Source organism: Pyrgilauda ruficollis, unplaced genomic scaffold, assembly GCF_017590135.1.
Source record: "Pyrgilauda ruficollis isolate IOZ18807 unplaced genomic scaffold, ASM1759013v1 scaffold54, whole genome shotgun sequence".
Classification (NCBI taxonomy): domain Eukaryota; kingdom Metazoa; phylum Chordata; class Aves; order Passeriformes; family Passeridae; genus Pyrgilauda; species Pyrgilauda ruficollis.
This window is the reverse complement of record NW_024527044.1, coordinates 8715266-8740142: the sequence shown is the minus strand read 5'-3', so window position 1 is coordinate 8740142 and position 24877 is coordinate 8715266. Positions and strand designations below refer to the sequence as shown.

The window sequence follows — 24877 nt, the reverse complement described above, 5'->3', positions numbered from 1 at the left end:
TAAAAACTGGAGGAAAATAAACTTAACAGTAGGACTCCATTCCACCCTTGCTGTGGGAGTAGGTTTGATTTGGTCCTCAGGGCTCTTTTCCCCAGCTCTAATTACTTTGTCCAAAAATCCACACCTTTTTTACCTGGCTAAGTCATATAGAGCACACCTCCCATTATCTCAGAGCTCCTCAGACACAAAATCAGGAGTAAGGACCTAAAGGATTATTGTTTGCCTTCTCAGATCAGGACAATGCCCACTGCAGGACTCTGTCTGGGTGACACATCAGGTACAAATACACCTGCAAAGAACTTCAGCTCCAGGGAAGGCCTTGAAGGATTTTTAATCAGGGTCAGCACTAGAAGCAGATGGAGAGAAGTGGAAGAACTTAAAAGACCTGTTGAGCACTGAGAAAGGAAACAGCTCCCCTGGGGAATGAGCCAGAGCTGTACCTTCAGTTAAAAATGTGTCTGCCAGCCAAAAACCATCTGAACAAAGCTCAGCCCAAAGGCAGGAACAGCTCAGATCTCTATGCCAGGTCTGTGTGGGGTGCACACCTCTGGGACAGCAGAGAGGACAGAAACCTCTTCAGAAACACTGAAAAATGAAAAGGCAGGAGAAGGGATGAGGAAAAGTTTGTGGTTCCACTGGAATATGGAGAAGCAGTGTTTCTCCTTTCTGACCAGCATCCATTAGGTCTTGCCTGGGTTTAACTTGCAGCCAGCTGCTTTTAATTCAAAAATTAATTTCCTGTAGGCATTTTACTGCTGTGCATAACAAAGATTTTGCTCAGACGTGGCAGGAATGGACTCTGCATGGCAAAGGTTGACTCTGCAGGGCTACACTGAATTAAATGGCACAATAATTACATTTGTCCCTGCAGCCAGTCTTGGGGCCTTAATTTAGATAAGCTCCTACTGAAGTGGAAAAACTTCTGTCCCAGAACAAATGAGTAAAGCCCCAAGGATGTGGCCACACTTAACCAGAGTGCACAAACTGTTAATCTGATAATGATATCAGCATTTTACTTACCTGTGAATATAACAGTGTTCAAGCTGGATTTTCCCCACAGCTCCATGAAATGCACCACATCCCCAAATCTGAGAGAGGGATGCCCAGTGAACACAACACAGGGCTGCTTGAAGTCATTGCTGAAGTCTCCATGGATGCTGGGATAATGTTTCAATTTGTTTGTCTGAATGAGCTGAAAGAAAAACAAAAATCCAGACAGTGCAACTTTTCATGCCTCTGTGCTTGAGTGTGTTTATTTACATGAGATTATAAATGTTCTACAATTTATTCCTAACTCATCAGAGAGTCCTTTCCTGTATACCCCTTAGATTTTTTCCAACAAATTTAGTCATGACTGTCACAAATGTTATGAAAAGGAAGTCAGAGCATGGGGCCAGGGCCTCCAAGTCCCTGCTCTCACTTCTTTGGTACCAGCAGGATGGTGACTGGGAGGAAACTCTGCAAATACTCCCTGCTTCGACATCCCTGGAGTGAGCAGAATGCTCAGCTGCCAAATTCACAATAAGCTCCTTTTTCCTATTTGCCATGTCTGCAAAGAGCTCTGGGCTCATCTTTAACCTGCTTTTCTTGCATCACAGCAGTACCAGGCACTTTTGCCTTCAGCAGAATGTTGTTGAGCTTCCCTGGTCTAAAGGGTTCACACAAAGTCAAACCTGCTGAAAAAGAACAGACTGACTTTCCCTTCCTCAACTGTCTCTGAAACCAGCAATAAACATGAACTAAGAGCAATAAGATGTTTTGCAGACACAGTGCAATCAGCTCTGCAGGTGGAACAGATTTCGTTACTAAGATGGAGAAGTTTATTTATCAAGGCACTTTTCAAAGAGTTTTGCTTTATTTCTCCTGCCACTGTTTTCTAATCTGCAAAACAAGGTGCAACTTAAAAAGCAATTTAACAACCAGGCTGTGAAGCACTTTCATGCAATATTTTGCAAGTTTTTCCTTGGCAAGTAGATGCTTCCATCTCCAGCATGAAAATAACTGTAAATACAGTTTAAAAAGCAAGGAATTTAACACATGAAATCACAGACTGAACAGATGAGAGAAAAAACACAGAGATAAAGAGTGTGAGGGAAGGAAGGGGGCTTCCTTTGTCAGCCAGTTTTAAAAAAAGGTTTGGCTGTTCAACAAATCACAGAATGCTGGAATGGTTTGGGTTGGAAAGGAACCTTAAAGCTCATCCTGTTCCACCCCCTGCCATGGACAGGGACACCTTCCACAATCCCAGGTTGCTCCAAGCCCCATCCAACCTGGCCTTGGACACTGGGGAGGAACAGTCCCAGCTTCTCTGGGCAACCTGTGCCAGGGCTTTCACACCCTCACAGGGAAGGTTTTCTCCCTAATATCTCATCTAAACCTTCCTCACTTCAGCTTAAGGCCATTTCCCCATGTCCTGTGTTACTTTTTACCATGGCTGATCTAAGGTGCCTGCATGGAAATGAAGAGAAACTGGGAATTCTCAGCGACTTGTGCACCTTCACAAAGCAGAATTCAAGGTTATTACACAATTCTGTAGATGCACGTGGATCATTTTCACATGGATCCTTGAATCATGAAGGAAGTAGAAACTGGTCTACATTTTCTGCAGTTTACAAGTAAAAGCTAATTCCTATTTAATCTTCAAGAGGGAAATTGGAAAAAAACACCCAATAACTACTCTGGCAGTTGATAGGCACTGAATCTCAAAAACATTCCTGCAATTACACTGGTAAAGATTTCTGATTAACACATCTGGAGTGCAGGGTTTAGAATCTAAACTTAGCTTCAGTAATAAAAACTGCAGTTTAGCAGACAATGGGTAAAACAAATCTGAATCCATAAAATACTGACATTTAAATGAACTTATAGGAAATGGCCTCAAAAAGCTTTTTTCTGTTTGGTTTTTTTTTTTTTGAGGAAAGCCAAAAGTCTCAAAACTGAAATTGCAGAAGCACTTTCAACTGGATAAACTGAAAGAGGAGGATGATTTCTATTTCAGGCATTAAATGGGATATGGGACACTCCAGGGGAAAACTTTTCCAGGGACAGGCAGATAGGTCAGGGAAAGACATTTCTATAGCCATCATTGATCTAAGACACTCCTGAAAATCACAAACAGTTGTTCCAGCAGCTTCTTTCACAGGTTCCTTCAAATGGTATTTATTTGTATGTAGCATTCAGATTTTTGGGAAGATGTCAGGGCAGCAGTGGATGTGGAAAGCAGTGAGCAGCTCATTTCCCTGCCACACCTCCACAAACATTCACTGCTCAGCAACATAAAAGCTGCATTTTCTTCAAAGCCTTATGGAAGCGTCAAATCCCCTCCTATTGCTTTGTAAAGAGACACAGGAGCTCTAATCCAGTTTTCAGGAGCTCGTTGGTGATGATTCTTTTTTTATCCTTTCTTTTTATCTTGCCAGATCTTTTCTGCTAAGTCTGGTGAGGCTTCAGAGCTCAGCTCACAATCCCTGACTCTCACAGGTGGACAGAGCAGGGGTGAAAGGCTACAAAAACAAGTTTAGAGACATTCTACTCACTCCAGGGAGAAAGCAGCTGGTGGATTTTAGTGTCTACAGTAAAGTCCCTTCTAATCACCCCATCAAAAATATACGGAGCTGAACTTGCAAAACAGGTCCAAAAAAATTTCCCAGCTCATTAAGGAGACTGAGTTTGTAATGATTTGTGCAGGTTTTTTGTATCTCCAGATGAGATGGGCTGTGTAAACTTTGCTGTGCCATGGTCAGACCTCCAGCTGGGCCAAACCCAGTGCCTGGCATTGAGCCAGCCAGTATTTCCACAGTGGGCCTGGTTTCTGGAAAGCACAAGCAACATTCAGAACATCTTTTTACAGAAAGAACCACTATTGACTGAAAGCTTAAGAGATAGGGGCTGGTAAAGTACTGAATCAAGAGTGAGAGCTGCATTTTTCTGAAATCCCAAACGGTTCTGTGCTTCCCTTTAAAGCTGTAGACTTGATTTACAGGGTCAGCAACTGCTGCTATAAACAGGATAAATCTCCAGAGCCTTTGTGTTCCTTTTGTTGAAGTGAGCCAAAATACACTGATATTTACTCTGTGTGTGTGTGTGTGTGTGTGTGTGTGTGCTCTGTATCCAGAATTTGGAACAGATGTGGCTCCTATCAGGGAATGAAAGATGCATTTATTACTTCACCTTCCTCACTCTACCAGATCAACACTAACAGGGGCCTAATTTTATCACAGAATATCCAGAGTTGGAAGGGACCCCCATGGATCACTGAGCCCAACTCCTATATGATAATACTTATTATAAAACAAACCATAATACTCCATGATCACCTGCTTTCAGGTATTTATTTAAATGTGTTATGCAGGAACTGGTAAATGGAGGAGGGAATCAAAGATGAAGAAGACAAATGGTGGTTTTTAAGACCACAAAATCAATTACTCCCACCCTGGCTCTTTTTTGAGTTGGAAAAAAGGGTTTTTGTAGCCATTTCTCTTAGATCTTGCTAACAGAATCCTTAATAAGAGCACAGTAAATCCAAATTCTCCCTCCACTGGCAAATACTGATCAATACAAATTACCTCTCAAATTTTATTGTTGCAGACATTTAGAGGAGTCTGGATTCACTTATCTTAGAGCCTGAAATTGTCCATGTAAAAATCGAACGGAGAGGAACAATTCAGCTACAACAATTGAGCCATTCCTTTATAAACACAAAGCCTCCACCTCCACAAAAGGGATGGGGCAGAGTGTACAATCCATAGATCCTGTTAAAATGATGAAGGAGACCCCCTAATTGCTCATCTGAGGCTGTGCTGGGATGGGATATTCCCATGTGGAATTTGGTAAGACACCACACATTGGTTCTGGGATACCAGAATAACAAATCTAAGCTAAACAAATTAGTGGTTTGTGCTCCACAGTATTTCAGCAAGGCACTGAAGAGCTTCAATCTGAGCCTGTTTAGACAGTTGATCCTTGGATACAATGGATACAAGGGCTTGGAAGTGAAAGCCACCCCCTACCTTGCCAGCTGTGTTGACAAATATTTGGGATCTCCAGTTTTTGACTTTGCAGTCAGAGCAGCTCTTCCCTCAGAAATGCCTTTAAAGAAGCTCTTTTAGTTAGTGCACCACTAAAAGGCTGCAGGAGAGACTTCAACAAGAACCTGGACACTCCATTTTTATTAACTTTAGCATGAACTGATGTTCAAATTCATCCCTACAAACCTGAAGCCCTTCAGCCCACATTCCTTGCTCCTAAAAGAGGGAAAGTATTCCCTATTCACTCAGACTGGATGTTAGGAAGCAAAATGCCACCACAAGAACTGTACCAGGCCTGTGTAGGAGGACATAAGATGAACATCTACTGCTCCATTAAAGTGGAATTAAACAAGGAGGGAGAAATGTTTTAGGTTCTCTGCAGAGCTGAACATGTGTCTGGCTTTATTCAGCGGAGCAGAACAAGGAATGAGTTCAAAACATGCAACATAAATCATAAAACAAAAATTTCCATGCAGAGAGAATGCAAAGGCTTCAAACAACTGAGTGTAGAGAGTGAAGAGAAATAAAAATAGTAATTGTAGAGACAATGAAGATGCTTTTATTTACCCTCTTGTGACAATAATAAAGGCATAGTTAAGTGAAATGCCAAATACAATCACAGCTGATTAAAGAAAGGAATTATTCTGTTCTATTACACATCAGGCACTGTTGGAACTCTGCTGCAAGGGACAACATCGAGGATTTGGGGGATTTTTTGCCTTCTTTGTTTTTAAATCTCGCTGTTTATACAACTAACAGGAACATCACATTTCAGGACGAGCAGCATGCTGGGCTGGGCTTGTTCTGTGGATAATTAGAAGCTTATTTCCTGGCCTGTCCCTCTCTGATGTATCATGCCAGGCATGTTATTAATGCTTCCTAAGAAGTAAGAGGCATGTCTGAGTAATTCCCTATTTTCCTCCAACAACTGAGCAGTTAAGCACATCTTTTCATGATGGGCAATTTTAGCACAGGTTACATTGCACAAGCCTAGCATTACTTTGAAAAAAGCCAAGCAATTCTCCACTAACAACCTCTCCGACAGAAACCATCATTCACTGTCTGCTTCTGATACTCATTAAAAATCCCCTGAAGTGCCAGTAAGCAAAGCTCCTGCCTGGGGGGTGGGGTGGGTTGTAGAGACCCAGGATTGTGCTGGGAAGAGATTTTCTGGATGTTTCACACTGTGTGAATGAAATACAGTGTCAGGTGTGAGGTTTTTGAGATTTAACAAGGGACACAATGCATGTGCTGAGCACTGGGGCCCTGGCATGGACGTCCCGTGAGATGTTCCATCCTGCACCTGGAACAGACACATTCCTCCCTCTGTACAGGGAAGATGAGCTGGGATCCACTGCTGGGAGGCCTTTTCTACATAATTACCCTGATCTACACATGAAGCACAGAGCAGTTCTTGCAAAACTGTTCCAATAATTTAGCAAAATCTCACAATCAACAGGCCCCCAGAGAATGTAAAACGTCCCAGGAATTAAGAGGACAGAGTTATCACTCTATAAACACAAAGACCCATTGTATAAGATGGGTTAATTAAGCCAGTCTTTTGACAGCTGCATGTTTGGCTTCTCATTTTTGGATGGGTTTTCACTTAAATCTGCCAGTTCCAGTGAATATTGTAAATCAGAATATGGTCTGTCAGTGAATCCAATGACACTGTGGATCAACAAGGACATCCCAGAAAGCAGGGATGGAGGGCAAGACAGAAAGCACAGCCACAGCAAGGCTGCAGAGCCTCCTACTCAGAGAATTTGGAATTGATTTATCAGTGGGAATGAATTTTTTGGTTATAAAATAGGTGGTGAACAGGTGGCTTGCCCTGCAGTCCACATTATTCTTGGTAACAGATTATACATAATTCACTGCACATCCTGCTTGCAACACATTCAAGCATCTGGAAAGAGTGAGGGCTCCTGGTCAGATCCTACTTCAACAATGCCTTTGAAGCACCTACAGATGATAGATATGATAGGTAATGGCAATTTCCAGAACAAGTCCCTGGATGAGATATCTCAGAGGAAAAAAATCCACCCAGGGTCTGTAAAAGCATTGAATTTCTGGGCTCTTAAACCTGCCATGGCCACTCTGCACATCTCATCAAACAGTCTGGACCACAGCAACTGAAAGAGCCAAGTTTCTGCATGTTCCAAGTGGTTCAGTGGCTCACAGGAGTAGGATTTAGCTAAGAGTCTCAGTCCTGTTTCTTCCTTTCCCAGCCTGCCTCTTGTTTACTTCAGTGGGAAAGCCACCTGTTCCTAGGGGAGAATTTCTTGTCCTGCTATGTGAGGTGACTCTGAAGGCATCCGTTATATTTAATGTCTACTTGGCTAAAGCTTCTCTCAAACTATTATTTTGCTGCAGAGAAATTCTCCAAATTTAGGACCCTCATTCCTCTTTGCTTCATTACAATGCTCAAGTAATTTCATTTAAAATTGCTGTGGACAAGCACTCAGTGCTGCAAACTTTAAATTTTGATATAAAAATATCTCTTTCAAGACATCATTCCTCCTGCAGCAGACATGATGCCTGCTTCAGTGAGGGAGGAAGGAGCTGGCATGACTAAGCTGTCTCTGATAACAAGCTCTTAGTTTCACAGACTTGGAAATAAACTGCTTGGACAAAGGGAATGCTCGTGGTTGCAGCTGATAAGAGCAAACATCCCACACCAGATCTCCTTCTGTGGGAGAAGGAGTGAACCAGGCCAGCCTGTGCAAGTGATAGGCTGGAATAAACAGGGTAAATTTGGAGTTTAGGGAACACCATCACTCATTCCTCCCCCATGCTCCCAAATTCATCACAGAAAGCAAAGGAAAAAAAATGGTTTTCTAGAAAATTAAACAAAACTTAAATAGCTATAGAAGGGTTCATCAGAAAAATGACAACTATACTGTGTGGACTGTGATCCAGAAAGTGAAACAAGACCATGGCAACTCACCTCAGCGTGGGGAAAAGGAGGTTCTGGAAGATACACCTTTGTTTGTTTGTTATGACACAACCTTTAAAAGAAAAGGAAAGCAGCCAGTTAGAGGTGCAGCACATCCTGCAGCATCTGCTGCCATCTACTGTTGGAGAAAACTGGTTTGGATCTGAGGCACCAGGTGCAAAATCACCAATTAGTCCTGTTGCTGCCAGAGTTTCTGGTTGGAGGATCCACACCTACAGGATACAACACCAGGGTCACACAGAGACAGTGCAAGGCAGCTGAAGGTAATTCTGTACACACTGGAACAGAGCTCCTCTGCTGTTCAAGACAAATCTGTAACTCAGCATCCACAATGGCTCCTCATCCAGATCTCAGCAGCTTTTGCAAAGCCAAATCATCTGTCAACAGAAAAATCCCACTTGCCTCATCCCACTTCTCAGCAGCGACTTGGTCCTTTTGATCATTCTAATCCAATTCCCCTGTGCATTTTATTATTGGTAAATTGCCTCTCCCCACGGCCCAAGGCTCACTGTGACCTGGCATTTTCCATCAATCACTTATCTTTAAAACAGATATTGAGAGCTGTTGATGAGCTCTACCCAGACTCCTGATTCATCCTATTACAGCAGCTAAAAAAAGCTGTTTGTCAGAGGTCTGGGTGACGTGACAATGATCTGCAGTGACACTGTCCTGGTGGCTTTTCTGGGAAACACTGCCTGGCTCATACTTGCACTTTATTAAAAAGAAATGAGCCTGGGTCAAACTAATTTTGATAAAGTCTAAGGGATACTAAGAGCAAGGCATTTCCTTTAGCTGAGTAAGGGGTAGAATTAAAAGCTGGAATCCCTGAATATCAACCACAGTTCTGACCCCAAACCTCTATTTTACAGATGTTCAACCTTTGCATCCATTTCCGTGTAAATTCACCAGATTTCAATCATCTTTACAATTCTCCTGAGGGATCAATTCCCACAAGATTTCCAGGATCTGTCTTTTCTTTCCTGAACTCCAAAATCTGGAGAGGAAGAAGAGAAGAGCTAACTTACTGTATTTAATATTCTAGAGCATGTCTCCATTGGTAAGAATTTGGGAAGAGTTCCAAGTGGTTGGGTTCTGCTTTCTAGGGCTCAGAATCAAAGAATGGTTGAGGTTGGGAGGGACCTCCTGAGATCACCAAGTCCAAGTCCTGCTCAAGCACTCTCAGCAGAGCAGATCATCCAGGACTGTTTCCAGCTCGATTCTCCTGAGATCACCAAGTCCAAGCCCTGCTCAAGCCCTGCTCTCAGCAGAGCAGATCATCCAGGACTGTTTCCAGCTCGATTTTGATGTCTCCATAGCAAAGTCTCCATAACCTCCCTGCACAGAGGCTGCAGTGTTTCACAGAATCATGAAATGGTTCAGGTTGGAAGGGATCTGAAAGACCACCCAGTTCCAACCCCCTACCATGGACTGGGACACCTTCCACCATCCCAGGTTGCTCCAAGCCCCATCCAACCTGGCCTTGGACTCTTCCAGGAGAGGAGCAGTCCCAGCTTCTCTGGGCAACCTGTGCAAGGGCTCATCATCTTCAGAGGGAACAATTTCTTCCCAATATCCCATCTAATCCTGCCCTCTGGCAGTTTAAATCCCTTACCCTGATGGAATTTCACGTGTTTTAATTTGTTCTGTCAGTGGGCCCTGCTGAAGAGACTGAGCCCTCACCCTCATTACTTCCTATCAGGTGTTTCTACACAATAAGATCCCCCTGAGCCTTCTGCTCTCCAGGCTGGAGAGCCCCAGCTCCTTCAGCCTCCCCTCATCTCCATGGCCTCATTCCAGAAATCCCACATCCTTCTGGTACTGGGGAGACCAGAACCACACAGAACACTGTCCATGTGGCCTCAGCAGGGCTGAGCAGAGCAGGATCTCCTCTCCTGACCTGCTGGCTCTGCTCTGCCTCATGCAGCCCAGGACACTCTTGGCCTTTTCTTGCCATGGCTCAGCAAAACTAAGCCTGAAAACTATTTTGTTTAGCCAGGGACATCATGGTAGAATTTGGGAGGCTAAGACTTGCAAGCAGGCACAGCTAAAACTCACTCAAGTCAGGAACATAATTTTACTCATTAGGGTAAGCACCAAAAAGCAGAGATTGAGTTTGTACATTCTATAGGAAATGATCCTTCCCTAATTATAGAATATATTCTTACACACACACACCCTCCCTGGTGACTCCAGGAACGTGTTCACAATCCTAACCAGGATTATTTTAGACTCTGTCAGGCAGAGATAACCTGTACCTGCCTCTTCCCACAGCTGAGGGTGCTGCCCTGGCACACCTACCACTCAGCAAAGATCTGGGAGAACTCCAGGGAGCTGTTGGCAACAGGTGAGATGAAATAAAAGGGGACATTGGAGAGTCCTGCAGAGTCAATGTACTGATAGAGGCACTCCAGCAGGTCGTAGATCACTCCAGAGGGGTAACAGGGAACCAGGACATTGCCTCCATTCCGGACAGTCATCGCTAGGGGAGAGACAACGAGAGAAATCAATTCACTGCCTTTGAATTTAAACTTCTAATAAATTCCTTTCATCCAAATTTATACAAAAAGCACCTTTTGCATGAATTAGCACAACACATTACGCACGAGTTGGGAAGAAAACCTCTGATCATTAAATAAATTTATTTCCTGCCTTCTCCAGGCTCCGTGAAGTGATTCTACTCCTTTAGCTGGGGGCACATGACAGCCTGAGCACAGGGAAAACTGACAGGAGAGGGCAGCCGTGCACTGGCACAGGAGGATAAAGGAGTCACCATCAAAATAAACCCTGCTCCACCTCTCAGCTGCCTCCAGAGGGGAAGGACAACAGCTCCCAGGTCTCAGCCAAAAGCAGTGCACATGGTGAGCTGTTCCATGCTTGGATTTCAGAGGAAAAGCCGAAGGTGTGGTTATTTCAAACAGCCCTCAGAGCCAGAAATGAGTGATGGAATGTTTGTCCTTTTTAAAAACTCTAAATATTTCTGTCCTTTCTGTATAACAAGAACAATTTAAAACTTGCAGACAGCATGAGACTAGATAAAAATGAGGAGAAGAAAAGGAAATACAGGTTTACTCTGTAATTGAGACACATCTGAGCACAACAGCAAAAGCAAGCAGAGCAAACATCGTGTTGTTTTTGGCAGAATGAATTACAAAAATACTGCACCTTCTGGGAAAGCAGGAATACTTTGTTCAGCTCAGTGAACAATTTCACCTGTGGTTGTGGGGTAAAACCATCCACTGCTGTTAACTGCAGTGCAGCAGCAATAATAGCATGCACCAAACACTCCACAGAAGGCTGTGGAAGAGCCTGAAAATACAAATATTGAATGCCTCCAAATCACTTTCCTGACCTCAATTTCTTGCTGAGCTTTGCTGGAGTATGGATTTAGCACTTTAAGGGTCTTTTTGCCCCTGGTGGGGCAGAATCAAGGAATGTTTAAGTTTCATGGAGTTCAGAGGGATGCACAGCCCAGTAGGATTTTTCACATGCATTTGTGGTTGTTTTACTCCTTGTAGCAGTCAGTGCCACTGACACTGTGCTATCAACAACTGCTGATCAAAGGCCCCTTGTTTATCACTTATAATAGAACTGCAGGGTCATTTATTCATTTATATATAAATTTTATATATATATATATATATGTATGTGTGTGTGTGTATATGTATATATATGTATTTATAATACAACTGCAGTGGATTTATTTCTCCAGGCCATACACAAACTGTACCAAATCTAAACTATCCCAGCTGTAAACAGGATGTGAAGAGAGCAATGAGGAGGTTGAGAACAACATTTTCAAAGCCATCTGGAGGTGGAAGTTGAGGCTCTAGCTCCTGGACCTGAATTTCCACAGAGACATCACACACACAAAAATTCTGCAGAGGAAAGTACCTACACCCACTGCAGCAGGAATGGTGTACAGCCAGGGATGCAGAATGGAGGTTAAAGAATGTGTCAGGCCACAGAAAACGTGAGTTCCAGTCCTTTGTGGTGCTTTGACCCTGGCTGGAGGCTGGGTGCCCACCAAAGCTGCTCTATTACTCAGCTGGGCAGGGGAGAAAGTGTAACAAAAGGCTTGTGAGGAAAGTTAAAACCAGGGAGAGATCAATGACTAATAACCATCAAGGACAAAATGGACTTGACTCGTGGAAATCAGTTTAATTTATTTCACCTCTCTCCACAGGGTACAGGCCTGGCCAGGACCCTGTTCCAGTGTGGGGTCACAGCTCCTTCAGGCATCCCCTGCTCCAGTGTGGGGTCTCCAGACAGATTTCTGCACCCCTGTGGGCCCCCATGAGCTGCAGGGCCACAGCTGCCTCTCCTTGGGCTGCACCCTGGGCTGGGAATCTCAGCTTTGGTACCTGGAGCAGCTCCTGCCTCTTCTTCCTCACTGCCCTGGGGGTCTGCAGGGCTGTTCCTCACTTACCCTCACTCTCCTCTTCCCTGGCTGCAACTGCTCCTGCCAGTAACTTCCTTCCCCCTCTTCACTCTGATATCCCACAAGTGCTGCCACCTCTGATGGGCCAGCTGTGGGTCCATCCTGGAGCCATTCTGGAAACACCTCACAGAAACCAGCCCTGTAGCCCCACACTACCAAAACCTGGCCACGCCAAACCCAATAGAGCCTGAATTCCCAGCTCTCCCTTCTCCACAGCCACTGGTTCCCTGGAAACCTCAAACTCTTCTGCTGAAAACAAGCATAAGTTCAAGATTCCTGGGGCCACAGAGGAAATAACAGAGGGTAAAGTCTTGGAGGAGATGTCAGCTTGAGTTTCTGATCCCCAGCAAAACTGCAAAGCTAGTGAGCAATAATAAAGTCACAATCACAGGAGTGGAGAATGATTCCAGCCAGGTGCCCACCAGGCCAGGGATCCACAAAGGGATAAGAATCACCTCCCAGCTTCTGCAAAACAGGGGTGAAAACCTTTCCAAGAATATTGCTTTCCACACAAGCAGCAGGTCCAGTCTGGTCCTCTGCAGCACTAAAACAACTTTTCAGAGTTGTCAGTAAGAGGACACATCTATCTGAAAGTTGTTTAAAGCCCAATTTATCTTGGTGACTGATGGATGCTCTCTCCTGATAAAAGTTGTATAATAATCTTGGCATTTCAAATTTAGTCTCCTTCAGCAGCTCCATAACAAGTTGTTCAATTTACAACTCACAAAGAGATCCTTGCTTTCCCAACAGCTGCTGCCACAAGGTCGAGTTGGCACCTAAAAAGCAAACTGTGCTCTTTTCTGCTCTCTATAAACACACACAGCCTCACACTCACACAAAATATCACCAACTGTCCCCACAGACAGACTGGCAGCTTTGCTGCTGGTGCCCAAGGCAATGTGGAAATAAAACTGCTCTCCTTGAGCTGCAGAGTGCTGGTGCTGCAGAGCTGAGCAGGGAAAAAAAGGGGCTTGGGCTAAACTGAGAGGAAACTGGAGGTGGGACAGAGTGTGGGGAGGAAATTGTGTGTGCCTTGGGAATCCTGGGAATCAGCTCCACGTGCTGGGATGAAAACAGAGATTGAGGTGGAATTTTCACACTTCCATTTCTGTGCCTCACATCCCTCCTTCACAAGCATGCTGGAATCTCCTCACACTCACTTTTGGTGAATTTTGGTCTGCTTTAGAGTTTCTACCTTAAGTATTCTGAGCTGCTTGTGCACTCCCTTGAACATTATGGAAGTGAGAAAAGTCAGATGAAAACTACTGTGCTCAGCCTGCCTACTTAATTGCTTTTCCCAGTAACCCATTGATTGTGGACTTTTTTACCTATTTGAAAGAAAACTGATTTTCTGTTTTCCTGATGTTCGGTAGATAAATATAGCTGGTGTCATGTAAAAGAGAGCCCTAATCTGTATTAATATAGAAATATTTAATTTCTTCAGATTGCTGGTTTTTGGCAAGTACCACTCAAATTCCAGATTCTTACAATGGCATTATTTTAAGCATCTATCTTCTTTTGGTCTTTAATGATTTTCTCATTTCTCTGAGTTTGTCTCATTCAAGGCAGAAACTGCAAACCCCTGAAAATAGTTCAGAGTGTTTCTGTAAACCAGAACAAGTTGTGGAGACAAACAGCCACCTGCACTGACACATGTAACATGTTTATTTATACACAGTCAACTTCTGGATTCTGCTTTGGCCCAACTACAGCTCTAAGAGTTTAATTTGTAAATGTATTTTAATTAACAGTCTCACTCTTGTTTACTCAGTGTTATAGGAGGGGATTGGGCCACTGTTTGTCAGAGGGACAGTGACCCCCATGAAGGTCCAGGAGGGACAGAGAAGGGCAGCACATCTGGATTTACCAAAACAAGGTCATCAGAGCTGATCTGTGGCAGCTCACGGGGTAACAAAATTCACAGTGTTTAAAAACAATGAAAAGACAGGTGAGATATATACACATGTAAAAACACACATTTAGGAAAGGAAGTCACAGAGCTTCAAGGGGAGGTTAAAACCACTGGGCATCATTAATTACAAAAACACACCTAATTCAGGAATTCCTGAAAAAAATACTTAAAGATCATGATAGCAAAGTATTCCAGAATCCCACTCTGCTCTCCTGCTGTTCTTCAGGCATCTGCACACAGTCCCTGTTGGAGCCAGGATGCTGGCAGAGAGGATCTTCAGTAAAACCCATAATTATCATTCTTATAAAGTGCCAAAATGTGCTCTATTAACAGATATTTAGGATCATTGAGTGGGTTGGGTTGGAAGGGACCTTAGGGATCATCCAGTTCCAACCCCCTGCCATGGACAGGGTCCCATTTCACCAGACCAGGAATTTAGTCTGATTTAATTTTCTCATGTCTTTGGTAACCTTTGTCAGGATCCTTCTGTCACGAGCTTTTTAGTTTTATTTGTAAAATGTAGTGAATTTAAAATAAAGGGAACAGGGAACATAGAGGAGGACAGGCATGGGAAAGTGGTTTGATGAAAGAAGGAAGAGAGCACAGAGGAACAGAGCAGGGGGAAGGGGAGAAAAGGAGAGAACAGCACTGGATGTGACATTCCAAACAGGCTGGAAAATGCTGCCATTCACACTGATATCACAGCTTTGCAATTATCAGCTTTTCCAGCTGTGAAAGCGTCTGATTAGGTTTTATATATCTGGGGGTCTATAAATATATCTTGACTTTTTTTTTTTTTTAAACAGAGATTGTGCTGTTTGCTTTTGATATATTTAAAAGTCAGGTGTAAGAAGGGAAGCAGATGTGCTTGTTTTCAAAACTGAAAGTCATAAAAAAGCATATAAAGATTTTACTCTGGCTGATACACAGGAAGGAAATAGTAATATTTCAGCTGGGAACAATATCCACATAGCCTGTTGGCAGCCAAGTGACATACTTAGCAAACCAGGAGCAGCAGATGATTAAATCTCATTATACCTGTTCCATTCCAAAACATTTTAGGTACAACTTGTGTCTCTCCAAGCACTTACTGTATTAATGACACCAAGAGCACATCGTAAAATCTAAACAGGTAGTTTTATGCCAGGAGCTATAGCTGGACAACTTATTCAATTCCAGGAATCTCAAAATTATTTCCCACCCAAAGCCATGAATAAGATGATAAAACAGGCAGGAGATTTCTCTCAGTGACCTACCCAGGTTGCTGCAGAACTCTCCCACCATTCCATCAGGGTTGGCAGTGGGGATCTGGGTCAGCCCTGTCAGGATGAGAACGTCGCTGTTTTTAAGAGAAGCCTGGTCCATGGGCTGGAACAGAGCACAGGGAAATAAAATCAGGAATGGGAGAGTTTCTCCAGGCAGGACATGATGGATACAGCCACCAAACATTTTACACTTCACACTCCTCCATCTGTGGAAAACTCACTTGTTTTATACTGGTATTTTATTAAAGCAGAATGAAAATGCAAATCCATTTCTCTGCATTAGCAAACAGAGATTAGATATTCAGAAACTAGACATTAGTGTGACACTAAATACATATTCTTGACACTGAAAATGTAGCATGATTCAATCTTGATAAGGTAAAATCCAATTCTCTGTCTGCAGATGGTGAAAAGGTAACTTTGAGCCTCACTCTGGTTTGGGATGCCCTTCCCACAGCTACTGATTAAGCAAAAGTGGGCAACTGCTGGCAGCTGTGTGGTATTTTATGGTTATTTACTCTCAATAAACAACTTTCTGCAGTCTCACCAACCAGGAAAGATTTTTGCCAGCAGAGAAAGATGAAGAGATTTCCTGTGCTGAACCTCCAAGACCACTGTAAGGTCAATTCCCCTGTTCACAGCTCTCCAGAGCCATTCTGAAGCAGTTGAGAAGGACCCTGCTCTTTTAAACATGCAGGGGAATTTAATATCAACTCTGTCAGGAGTTTAAACTGTGCACCCCCTTGTAGGATCAGACCTGACACGTGAGATTTATCACAATCTTTGACTCTCTCCAGTGTGTCCATGAAAATGAAATGCCAATAATGCAATAAAAAGTAATATGGAATCTGCCTGTGATAATGTACATAATGATTATGGTATATTAGATCCACATAATTTCAGATGCCATTGCACTGAGAGGACCTGCATTGATTTTTGTGGGTTAATGTAAAGAATATGTCTTAAAAGGCTTTTAGTGACATGTCTGAACCTGTGCTGTCAACTCCTGTTCTCCACTTCTGTGGCAATGGTGTCAATCCAGCCTCAGGAGAGGGGGAGACAAAATTTCAATGGAAACCATCTGCCAGAAGAACAGGGAACAGTCAGTAGTGCCAGGCCTAAATCCCAATTCACTGGAAAAGCAGCTCTGGATATGTTCAAAGTATATCCTATTTTAAAACTAAATGCAGTGACTTTTTTCACACCCCACTAAAAAAAATGGGCATTTCATTATGAACTTCTCATCATGATTCTATGGAGAACCAGGACAGACAAACAAGTTTTCACTCCCTGAGAAAGAAATGATTTGCTGCTCACAGTTTTGACTCTGTGCCACTCGAGATATTGTTATCATTACATATTGTCTGTCAAACATCAAAGAGGTGATGAAGAGCTGGTTGGAAGCTCCCAAAACACACACACAGAAACACCAGATTGTAGCAGCCTGTGCTGGTGCTCACAGGGATTAACCCCAGGACAAAAACTATCCTGTCCTCAAAAAGCATCTGGAAGCAAATGCAAGACAATGATGATATGGGGTAATATCTGTGATGTGATAAATAACAAGGAAAATACAAACTGAATGTGATTTTAACCATCTGTTAAACTATTCCGTCTAAAGATGTGAACAGTTCACTCACACCATTCTCTGTCACTGGGACTTAATTTCCTTAAAAACAGAAATTTTACCAGAAGCTTCCAGAGAAATGCTCACCTTTGGAAAATGATGAAAAGTCTGACCTGATAAAGTGAATCCCTTTTCATGTCAGTGAGGAGAAAATATTTTCAGTTACCAAATTACTTCGTACAGGGTAAAGTTTCTCCTCACAGAAATACTGCACTCACACATTGTCAAATACTGCTGCTCCTTCTCTAGGAGGGGATGAGAGCACAGCCCAGGATGGAATGAGGCTGATGAGAAACAGGGATTTAGAGGCTCTGATACATTTTGTGCACCTAAGGATGGCCATACTATTAAGGATCATTTATCTACTGTAGTTTCCCAGCTGAGAACAAGCTTTTAAGTGAGGGATGCTCAGAAGCAAAGCTCTCCAGCAGACACCCACCTTGGGGGAAATCACTTAGTGATCAAAAACCTGACACATCTTCTAAATTATTTTTAAATACCTCCTGCAATAATGCTTTTAACTATTTTGACAACTTCTGAAGCGCACGGCACTGCAAACTTCAAGCCTTTCTTTGCAGTAAGAATTTATGGATCTAGAGAGAATTAATTTACTGGAAATTACATCTACAGCACTATAAAGACTTTGCCCTTAGCAGAGCAGGGTGGAAAAGTTGGCAGCCACTGAGCTATCATTCCTCCTAAGGAAGGATGTTTCAGAAGTGATATAAAGCAGTCTGTGAGCTGTCTGTGAAGATTCTTCATTCAAATATGGATTTTTTTAAAAAGTCACTAATGTTCTTTTGTTTAACTTTGTTGAAAATTTCCTCTTTAGAGTGAAAGACAATTCCACAGTTTTAAGTGAACATCAAATCACGAATAATAAAGAATTTTAGTTATCTTTCCCTCATAACTGTTGATACCTGTCATTTGTCAGGGTATGTCTTATCAATGCCCATTAAAACCACGCACGGATAACACAGTTACCTTAGAGTGGCCTCTACCCTAAACCTGATCCCAGCTGGAATAACCCTTTTTTTTGGAGCAAAAGTTCCTCCTAAAGACTAAGAAAAGTCAGGGGCTGTACCTGAGGGTGTGTTGTAAGCAGAGAAGATCCTGAAACATAAGAAACCTTTTCATAGTGTGACTGGATAATCCAATTGGAACTCCCAAGAGCGTAGCCCGAGCTCAGAGGGGTGACCTGCACAGCACCAAACAGCTCCTGAAACACACAGTGAGAGACATTACCTTGAAAGAGCCTCAGAAAAAAATCAGGACAGGTCATTTTGTCATCAGTAATAGGAATTTCAAAAGCAGTTCTGCTGCTCAAAGCCTTTGTGAAGCTGTTCTGCTGACAATTACATCTGCTGGTTTTACCCACCCATGTCTAGCAGGACACATGCTCTGAGAAAAGCTTTGCCTGAGGCAGGACCTCCATAAAGTCTCTCTTCCATGTGAATTTTATGGCATCTGAGTTCACAATGAACAATACCTCAAAAATCAACCAGGGTCTTGATCCTCTGCCTGCCTCTGCTGTATTGAAGAAGTTTGTGGGAGCTTTGCATCTTTGAAGACTCTATTCTCCTTCAGTGAAATATAACTGGTATTGACCAGCAGGAGAGAAGGAAGGACAAGTACTTCCATACTGATACAACTCTGCTTGGGTTGCAAATTTTACTGTGAAAAACAAATTTAACCTCAAACTCACTAGCTTTCTAACTTTATTTCTTTTCAAATGCTACCTGCTAGTGATTTAGCAACAACATCCTGCAAACTCAATCCACATTTTAGTTTCAGTGTAAGCAACTTGACAGTTGCCTCCTTTCCAGGTGTCATTAGGAATTGTATTCCTTCATCTGTACCCAGGAATGTGGAATACTTGTTTGGAGAAAGGAAAATAAACCTCCCTAATGTGATCTGCCTTCTGGTTAGTAAATAATAGAACAAGCATCTGATTAATGCAATACAGTAATTTTTCTAGTATTTCAATACATATTTGGATGCCTTGAAAAACAAGGCAAGGGGCTTTCATTCCTCAGAGTTGGTAAGCCAAGGCTCTAAATTTTGATTATTTGAAAAGTTAGTGTTGGGAAGAGAAAAGATATAGTTTTTTTCTCCAGTAACTACAAAAGAATGATTGGCTCAGATACACACATCTAAAATTAAGGGAGATGCATCCACACTGTGAGAATAGTCAAAAATTAACTGAAACAATCCATGGATAATGAGGAGCCACAACTTACTTTAACCCCTATTTTTATTTTTTTATGGCCTTTGACCAGCAAAACCAGTTATCACAGCCCAAACAAGAGCAGGGATCGTGGCAAAAATGGTGCCAACAATCCATATGGGATCTGCAGACTATGGAATTGTGGGTTCAGTTTGTTCTGGAAACTACACTGGATTATAGTCAACAGCATTACAGACAATAACTGTTAGCTGGGAGCCCTGGGAAAGGAGTTTCTGAAGTTCACATTGAACCATTAGGTTTTGTTTACAGTCCCTAATTTACAGTATGAAACAAAGTGGAGGCTAAAGCACTCTAAAGATTCCCAGAAGTGAGATTGGGGAGCTGGGAAGGGGATGTGGCTTAGAGACAGAGAGGATACATTCACTCCCTGCATCCTCCCAGCTCTCAGTGGGCCAGCCATCAGCTCCAAATTTGAGGGCACGCTGCCTTAAAATTGGCCTCCCCAAGGAAGGGAAGAAACAAATGGATATTCCCTGATTTCACCAAACAAGAGCTCTTCCTGGGAGGCAGACTGAGGGCAGTTTGTGTAATCCTGTCTTGGTTACCTATGCCAGGGTAACTAGATGCAACCAACACAGGATCTAGAGGGGGAAAAGCTGGGGAACAATTGTTGGTGTTGCCCTGAGGAGTTGTTGGTGTTGCTCTGAGGGCAGCTGTGCAGGTACTCACGATTTTCTGGGAATAGCCCACCAGCTGGATCTTGCTGAGGGCTGCATTCACCTCGGGCATGGTGTAGCACTTCCTCCACATGGACACCTCCACCGCGTCCTTCAGCGGGGCTGGCAGCAACCTGTCAACACCAGTGAGAGGTTCTGTGGGGATCCAGAACAACAGCTGGTGCTGGACCAGCTTCTACAACCATTTACATTCTCCAGATCTTTAATTTTACCTCTAAATTTTTATTTTCAGTGTGCCTGGTGCTTCAAAGCCACACTTCCCAATCTGCCTCACCCTGGGGACTGCTCTCCTCCAGCTCTCTCTGTTGCTGTTCTGTCCAGCCCTTGCATCAAAAAAGTGGCCGTGATTGAGGTGTTACCACAACTCTTGAGGTATTTGCACCACTGATGAAAGGTGCTGGCTGATCTGAGATGTCAACATGAAATGCACCTCCAGCACTAGGATTTTGGATCAGTGTCTATTTTTCATATCATAATAATCTGAATAATACCCAATAATCTGGAACAATCTGGTGATTAAAGCACAGTTACCAGACCACGAGCAGGGATGGCTCTGCCCTGATTTCTGCCACTGGTCTCTTCCAAGAGCACATGTCCCTGCAGCTCAGCTTCCCTGCCTTCAATCCCACTTCCCTTCCGAGTGCCCTGGCAGGGACACACGAGCTGACACTGCAGAGCTCTTTGAAATCCCCTCCACGGAAGTATTTAAGATGTTTTACACCAAAGTAAGATCCATCCATTCTGCTCCTCACAGACACTGCAAGTCAGCTGGCCGGCGTTGTCAAGGGAAGAAGTGAACTATAATGTCACAGGCTGGAAGAGGGATGGCTAACTTCTGGGAAATAAATCTTCCTTAGCAACATGAACTGAGGCAGGAAGCAGCACAGCTGCCAAATGCGTAAGAAGAATAGGATTTTTTTTTTTTTTGTATATTAAACCAATGCTAAATCAAAGGCTAATTCAAACCAATTTCCAAAGATTTATGGAAATTGGTCAAGTTTCTTTGATCAATTTGTTTAAAGGAATTTAATTTATTGTTATATCTACTAGGTCAGTGAACTCCTCCATAATTTAAGATACTGAAGAAAGGATTAAGGACAGCTCTTGCCAAGACCACAGCACAGGTCCAGAACGATAACTGTAATTCCAGCACACGCTGGCTGAAAGCATCCCGTGCTTCAGGAAACAAACAAAGCCTTCAAGGTCTTTTTTGGGAAGTCGTAAGCAACAAAAGGCCACACAATGTGGAGAGTTGTCCACCACTGCACTGAAGCAAATTGCCTGTAAAAGCCTTTAACCTACCATAAGAAGCATTTAGTGTTGGATGCTTTCAGGAGCTTCTCTTCTGGGAAGAGGAAAATGTTTCTCCAGGTAATGGACAAAGTGGGGAATTGTCCTTGGTGAAGGAAGTTTCTCTTAGCCTTGACTGTGGCTACATTGAAAATATTCTGATCCCTGGCAGAGACCAGTGGCACCAGTCTCCAGTGGCTTCATGAAGCTGAGTGACAAGGAGGTGTTGGTCCCTCAGATGTATTCAGTCTGTCATCTCACTTCTAAAATCCCTACAGAGCTACCAGAGGATATTTTGTGGTCTGGAGTAAATCTACTGCCACCATGGCAACATCCTGCTAGAGATCACCTCACAACAATCAGATGTGTGAGGGCAGCTGCTGGGACAGCCATAAACGGGGAGGTAGCACGAATCCACATGGCTGAGAATACAAAATTTACCCTTAAAAAACTCAGGGATTTGTATTCTTCCCTGGGATCTGCACAGAGACAGTCCCTCCTGGTCAGTGCAAAGGCTTGCATTTAATGTATGATGTAAAATCCCAGAATTGTTTGAAGGGAGAGGAGGATGGCAGCAACAAACTACATCAGGCCACGGCCTCTCCTGTGCCCTGCCCAGCCTCAGGAAACAGCCTGTTTCAAACACTTTGAAAGATATGGGAAACCATCAAACAAGAAGTCAACAAAGTGCCTTTGACAAAGCAAACTTCCTCTTTAGCCCCTGAATCCCAATCAGTGAAAGATATCCTGGCTGACATCTCCAGAGCTTCCACAAGACTGCTCACTTGAAATAAAAGCCAGTGGCAATAAAACAGGCTAAGCAATTAGTTCAGACTAGATCTGATAATGGAAAAATGTAAACCACTATAATGAACTTATTATATTTTATACAGTATTTGCATTTAAAATGCTCCAGTGCTTTATCTAATGAAGATGATAATACTTTGTGTTTTATACTAACTGTTTGGAGGAGAATTAGCTGAACTGTAGAGCAGTAATGGGGATTGATCAGCCTGAAAAATTAAAGTTAGACTCAGAAGTAATAAGTATTCTGTTCTAGCAACAGCCAAGTAGGAAAAAAAAAAACCCAATTCATCAAGATCACATTTTCTTAAGTAACGGATGTCAGTCCAAGGCTGCATGTGCCATTAGCCAGGTGCTAATTTGGGGATCAGTAGATGTTTTGCTCTAATAATCAGTTCCATTCACGCCTGCGTGACACTTGTCAGCAGGCATCTCAAAACACTTTGCAAACATTAATTAAAGTCCCCGGGTGCCCTCTGTGCTGGATGGGAGCTCTGTTTTACAGATGCACAGGGAGGTGAAGGGGGAAACTCAGGGCACAGGTGGGGCAGAGGTGGAGAGGGAGTTCACATTTGTCCTCTTCCTCCAGCTCAAAAACAACGTTGGTTCATACCAGCAGAGTTTATTATACATTAATTTATGTTATTAAACTGACGTTTAGTAGCTCCCACCTTCCTGCTACCCCTTTACAACAGCTAACAGGATGGAACTATGAATTTTGGGGGACATCCCCAGCAATAGCAGAGAGGAACATGTATTTTAAATACCACTTTAAGGAAAAAAAGGCTCCAGTCTTCTATAGCAGCTGAATCAGAACAAAAATTCCCTCTCTGTGTTCTCCTCTGGAATAATCAGCAGCATGCAAAGTGCCAGGCAGCACTTTTCCTAAAATACGACCACCAGGAAAGTGACATTATATGAGCTGTAAGATATATGATTCTCCTTTAAACCAGGCATACAAAACATGCCTGGTGTAACAGGAATAATGGCTCCAGTCCTCTCTCTCCACACACTGGGAGTGTCAGCAATGGCTCTGGGGAGGCCAGTGGACCCCAAAATTAAAAATAAAAACCCCCACTATTCTAAAAATCCTGCTGAAGTTCAGTGTATTTGGTTTTGCTTTACATCCAACTTGACATCTGCTTGTCTTCAGAAGAGTGAGAGTTAGGGTGTAAAGACTGCTCCTAAATTCAGCAGGAGAACACAATATACAGCTAAAACTGTGCTTATTTGGATTTTTAATTTTTGCTTTGTGATACTGAGAAATATCAAGGCTACTCTTCTAATGTAAGAAATAATTCACTTTTAGGAAACTTCTAAATCAAGCCATTAAGAATCAGGAGTATAAAAAGGGAGATCAATTAAAAATGCACAAAGCAGCTTTTAAATATAACGTTTTAATCAACCAATCCTATCTTTAAAATGTGCTAAAAATGAAACTGTCTCCTCCAAGGAACACGTTGTGCACCTGAAATTGTTTTTATTCCCAAGGAAAGCATCATCTACAATTAGTAAACTGTATGGATAATTTTTAGATTCCATAGGCTTTCAAAACTCTGAGCATCTTGTTTTGATGTACAGCTGGAATAATGGATATGGTGCTTCCAAATAAGCTTTTTTATTCAGATTTTAATTTGTTTTTAAGTTTTGGAAAGCCAAAAAGCCCACCTCTGCTGTTCAGGTGTAAAGATGGGAAGAAAGGTAACACCAATGACCTCCAACAGCTGTGTCTTGACTTTCTTAGTATGTCAGCAAACATGAATGTAAATACCATTTAAATTTAAATTATTCCAATGTAGTATCATTAAATTTAAATAGCCTTCTCATTTCAACAACTTTTTATGATATTACTACCAAAATCTGATGGTTTTATCTACCATCATGGAGCTGAACTGTGTGAGGGGAGATCAGGGGAAGCTCTGCTGTTACCAAGTCTTTCTCCAAGAAACAAATTTGTGAGGTTGGAAAACCAACAATGTGCAGAAATGATTAAAGAAATAATCGACCCAAGGAGTCACAGCAGCAAATCTCAGATGGTGGGAGCTGAGCCATCCTCAAAAGCCCAAACTTCGGTGCTTTGGTACAATCACCTTTCCTGGGACTTGTTCCTTACCTTTGCACCTCCTTGTTCTTCCACATGGAGGCAGACTGAGCCTTTGGCACGCGTTCAATGGAATTCACCAGCTCTTCCATCAGGAGCCTGAAAACAGAAATCAAACCTAAATTAACATCGCCTTCTCTCACACAGGAGAGAACTTTGGCCCAAATCTTTCCAAAATACCATAGAAATTGTAACACTCGGAGGGGTTCTTCCCACAGAGGCCATTACCAGCACTGCCCCTGTTTATCCAAGGAGTGTTTCCAATTCCATCTGCTTGCAACAGAGGAGGATCTGGCCCACTGGGTTATGGGCTATTTGGAAAGTGCAAGATAATTTCTTCATTACTGACTGCTTGTGATAAGTAATGAGACAAAACACACAACAAAACCTCCTCAGCCTCTGCCTGTCTATCACTTACCAAGCATGCTGTCAGAGTGAACTCTCCTCATCTGCCAAAGCATATTTGAGACAGAAAAAGGTGTCAAGCGTTAGAAATTGTCACTGCAGATTTCCCTGCCCAAAACTTAAC

The 24877-nt window shown here is 42.8% G+C and overlaps 1 protein-coding gene across 1 annotated transcript in view; it reads right to left on the bottom strand.

Annotated features, from left to right (window-relative positions):
* The window catches only part of INTS9 (integrator complex subunit 9), a 58925-nt gene that overhangs the window by 17965 nt on the left and 16083 nt on the right, over positions 1–24877 (bottom strand). Inside the window, exons 6-12 of the mRNA XM_041480996.1 lie at positions 24361–24447; positions 20146–20266; positions 18313–18447; positions 15593–15704; positions 10285–10465; positions 7978–8038; positions 1021–1192 (exon numbers count right to left, since the gene is read on the bottom strand). Coding sequence (XP_041336930.1) covers positions 1021–1192; positions 7978–8038; positions 10285–10465; positions 15593–15704; positions 18313–18447; positions 20146–20266; positions 24361–24447 — 869 coding nt within the window. The remainder of the gene's footprint in view (positions 1–1020; positions 1193–7977; positions 8039–10284; positions 10466–15592; positions 15705–18312; positions 18448–20145; positions 20267–24360; positions 24448–24877) is intronic.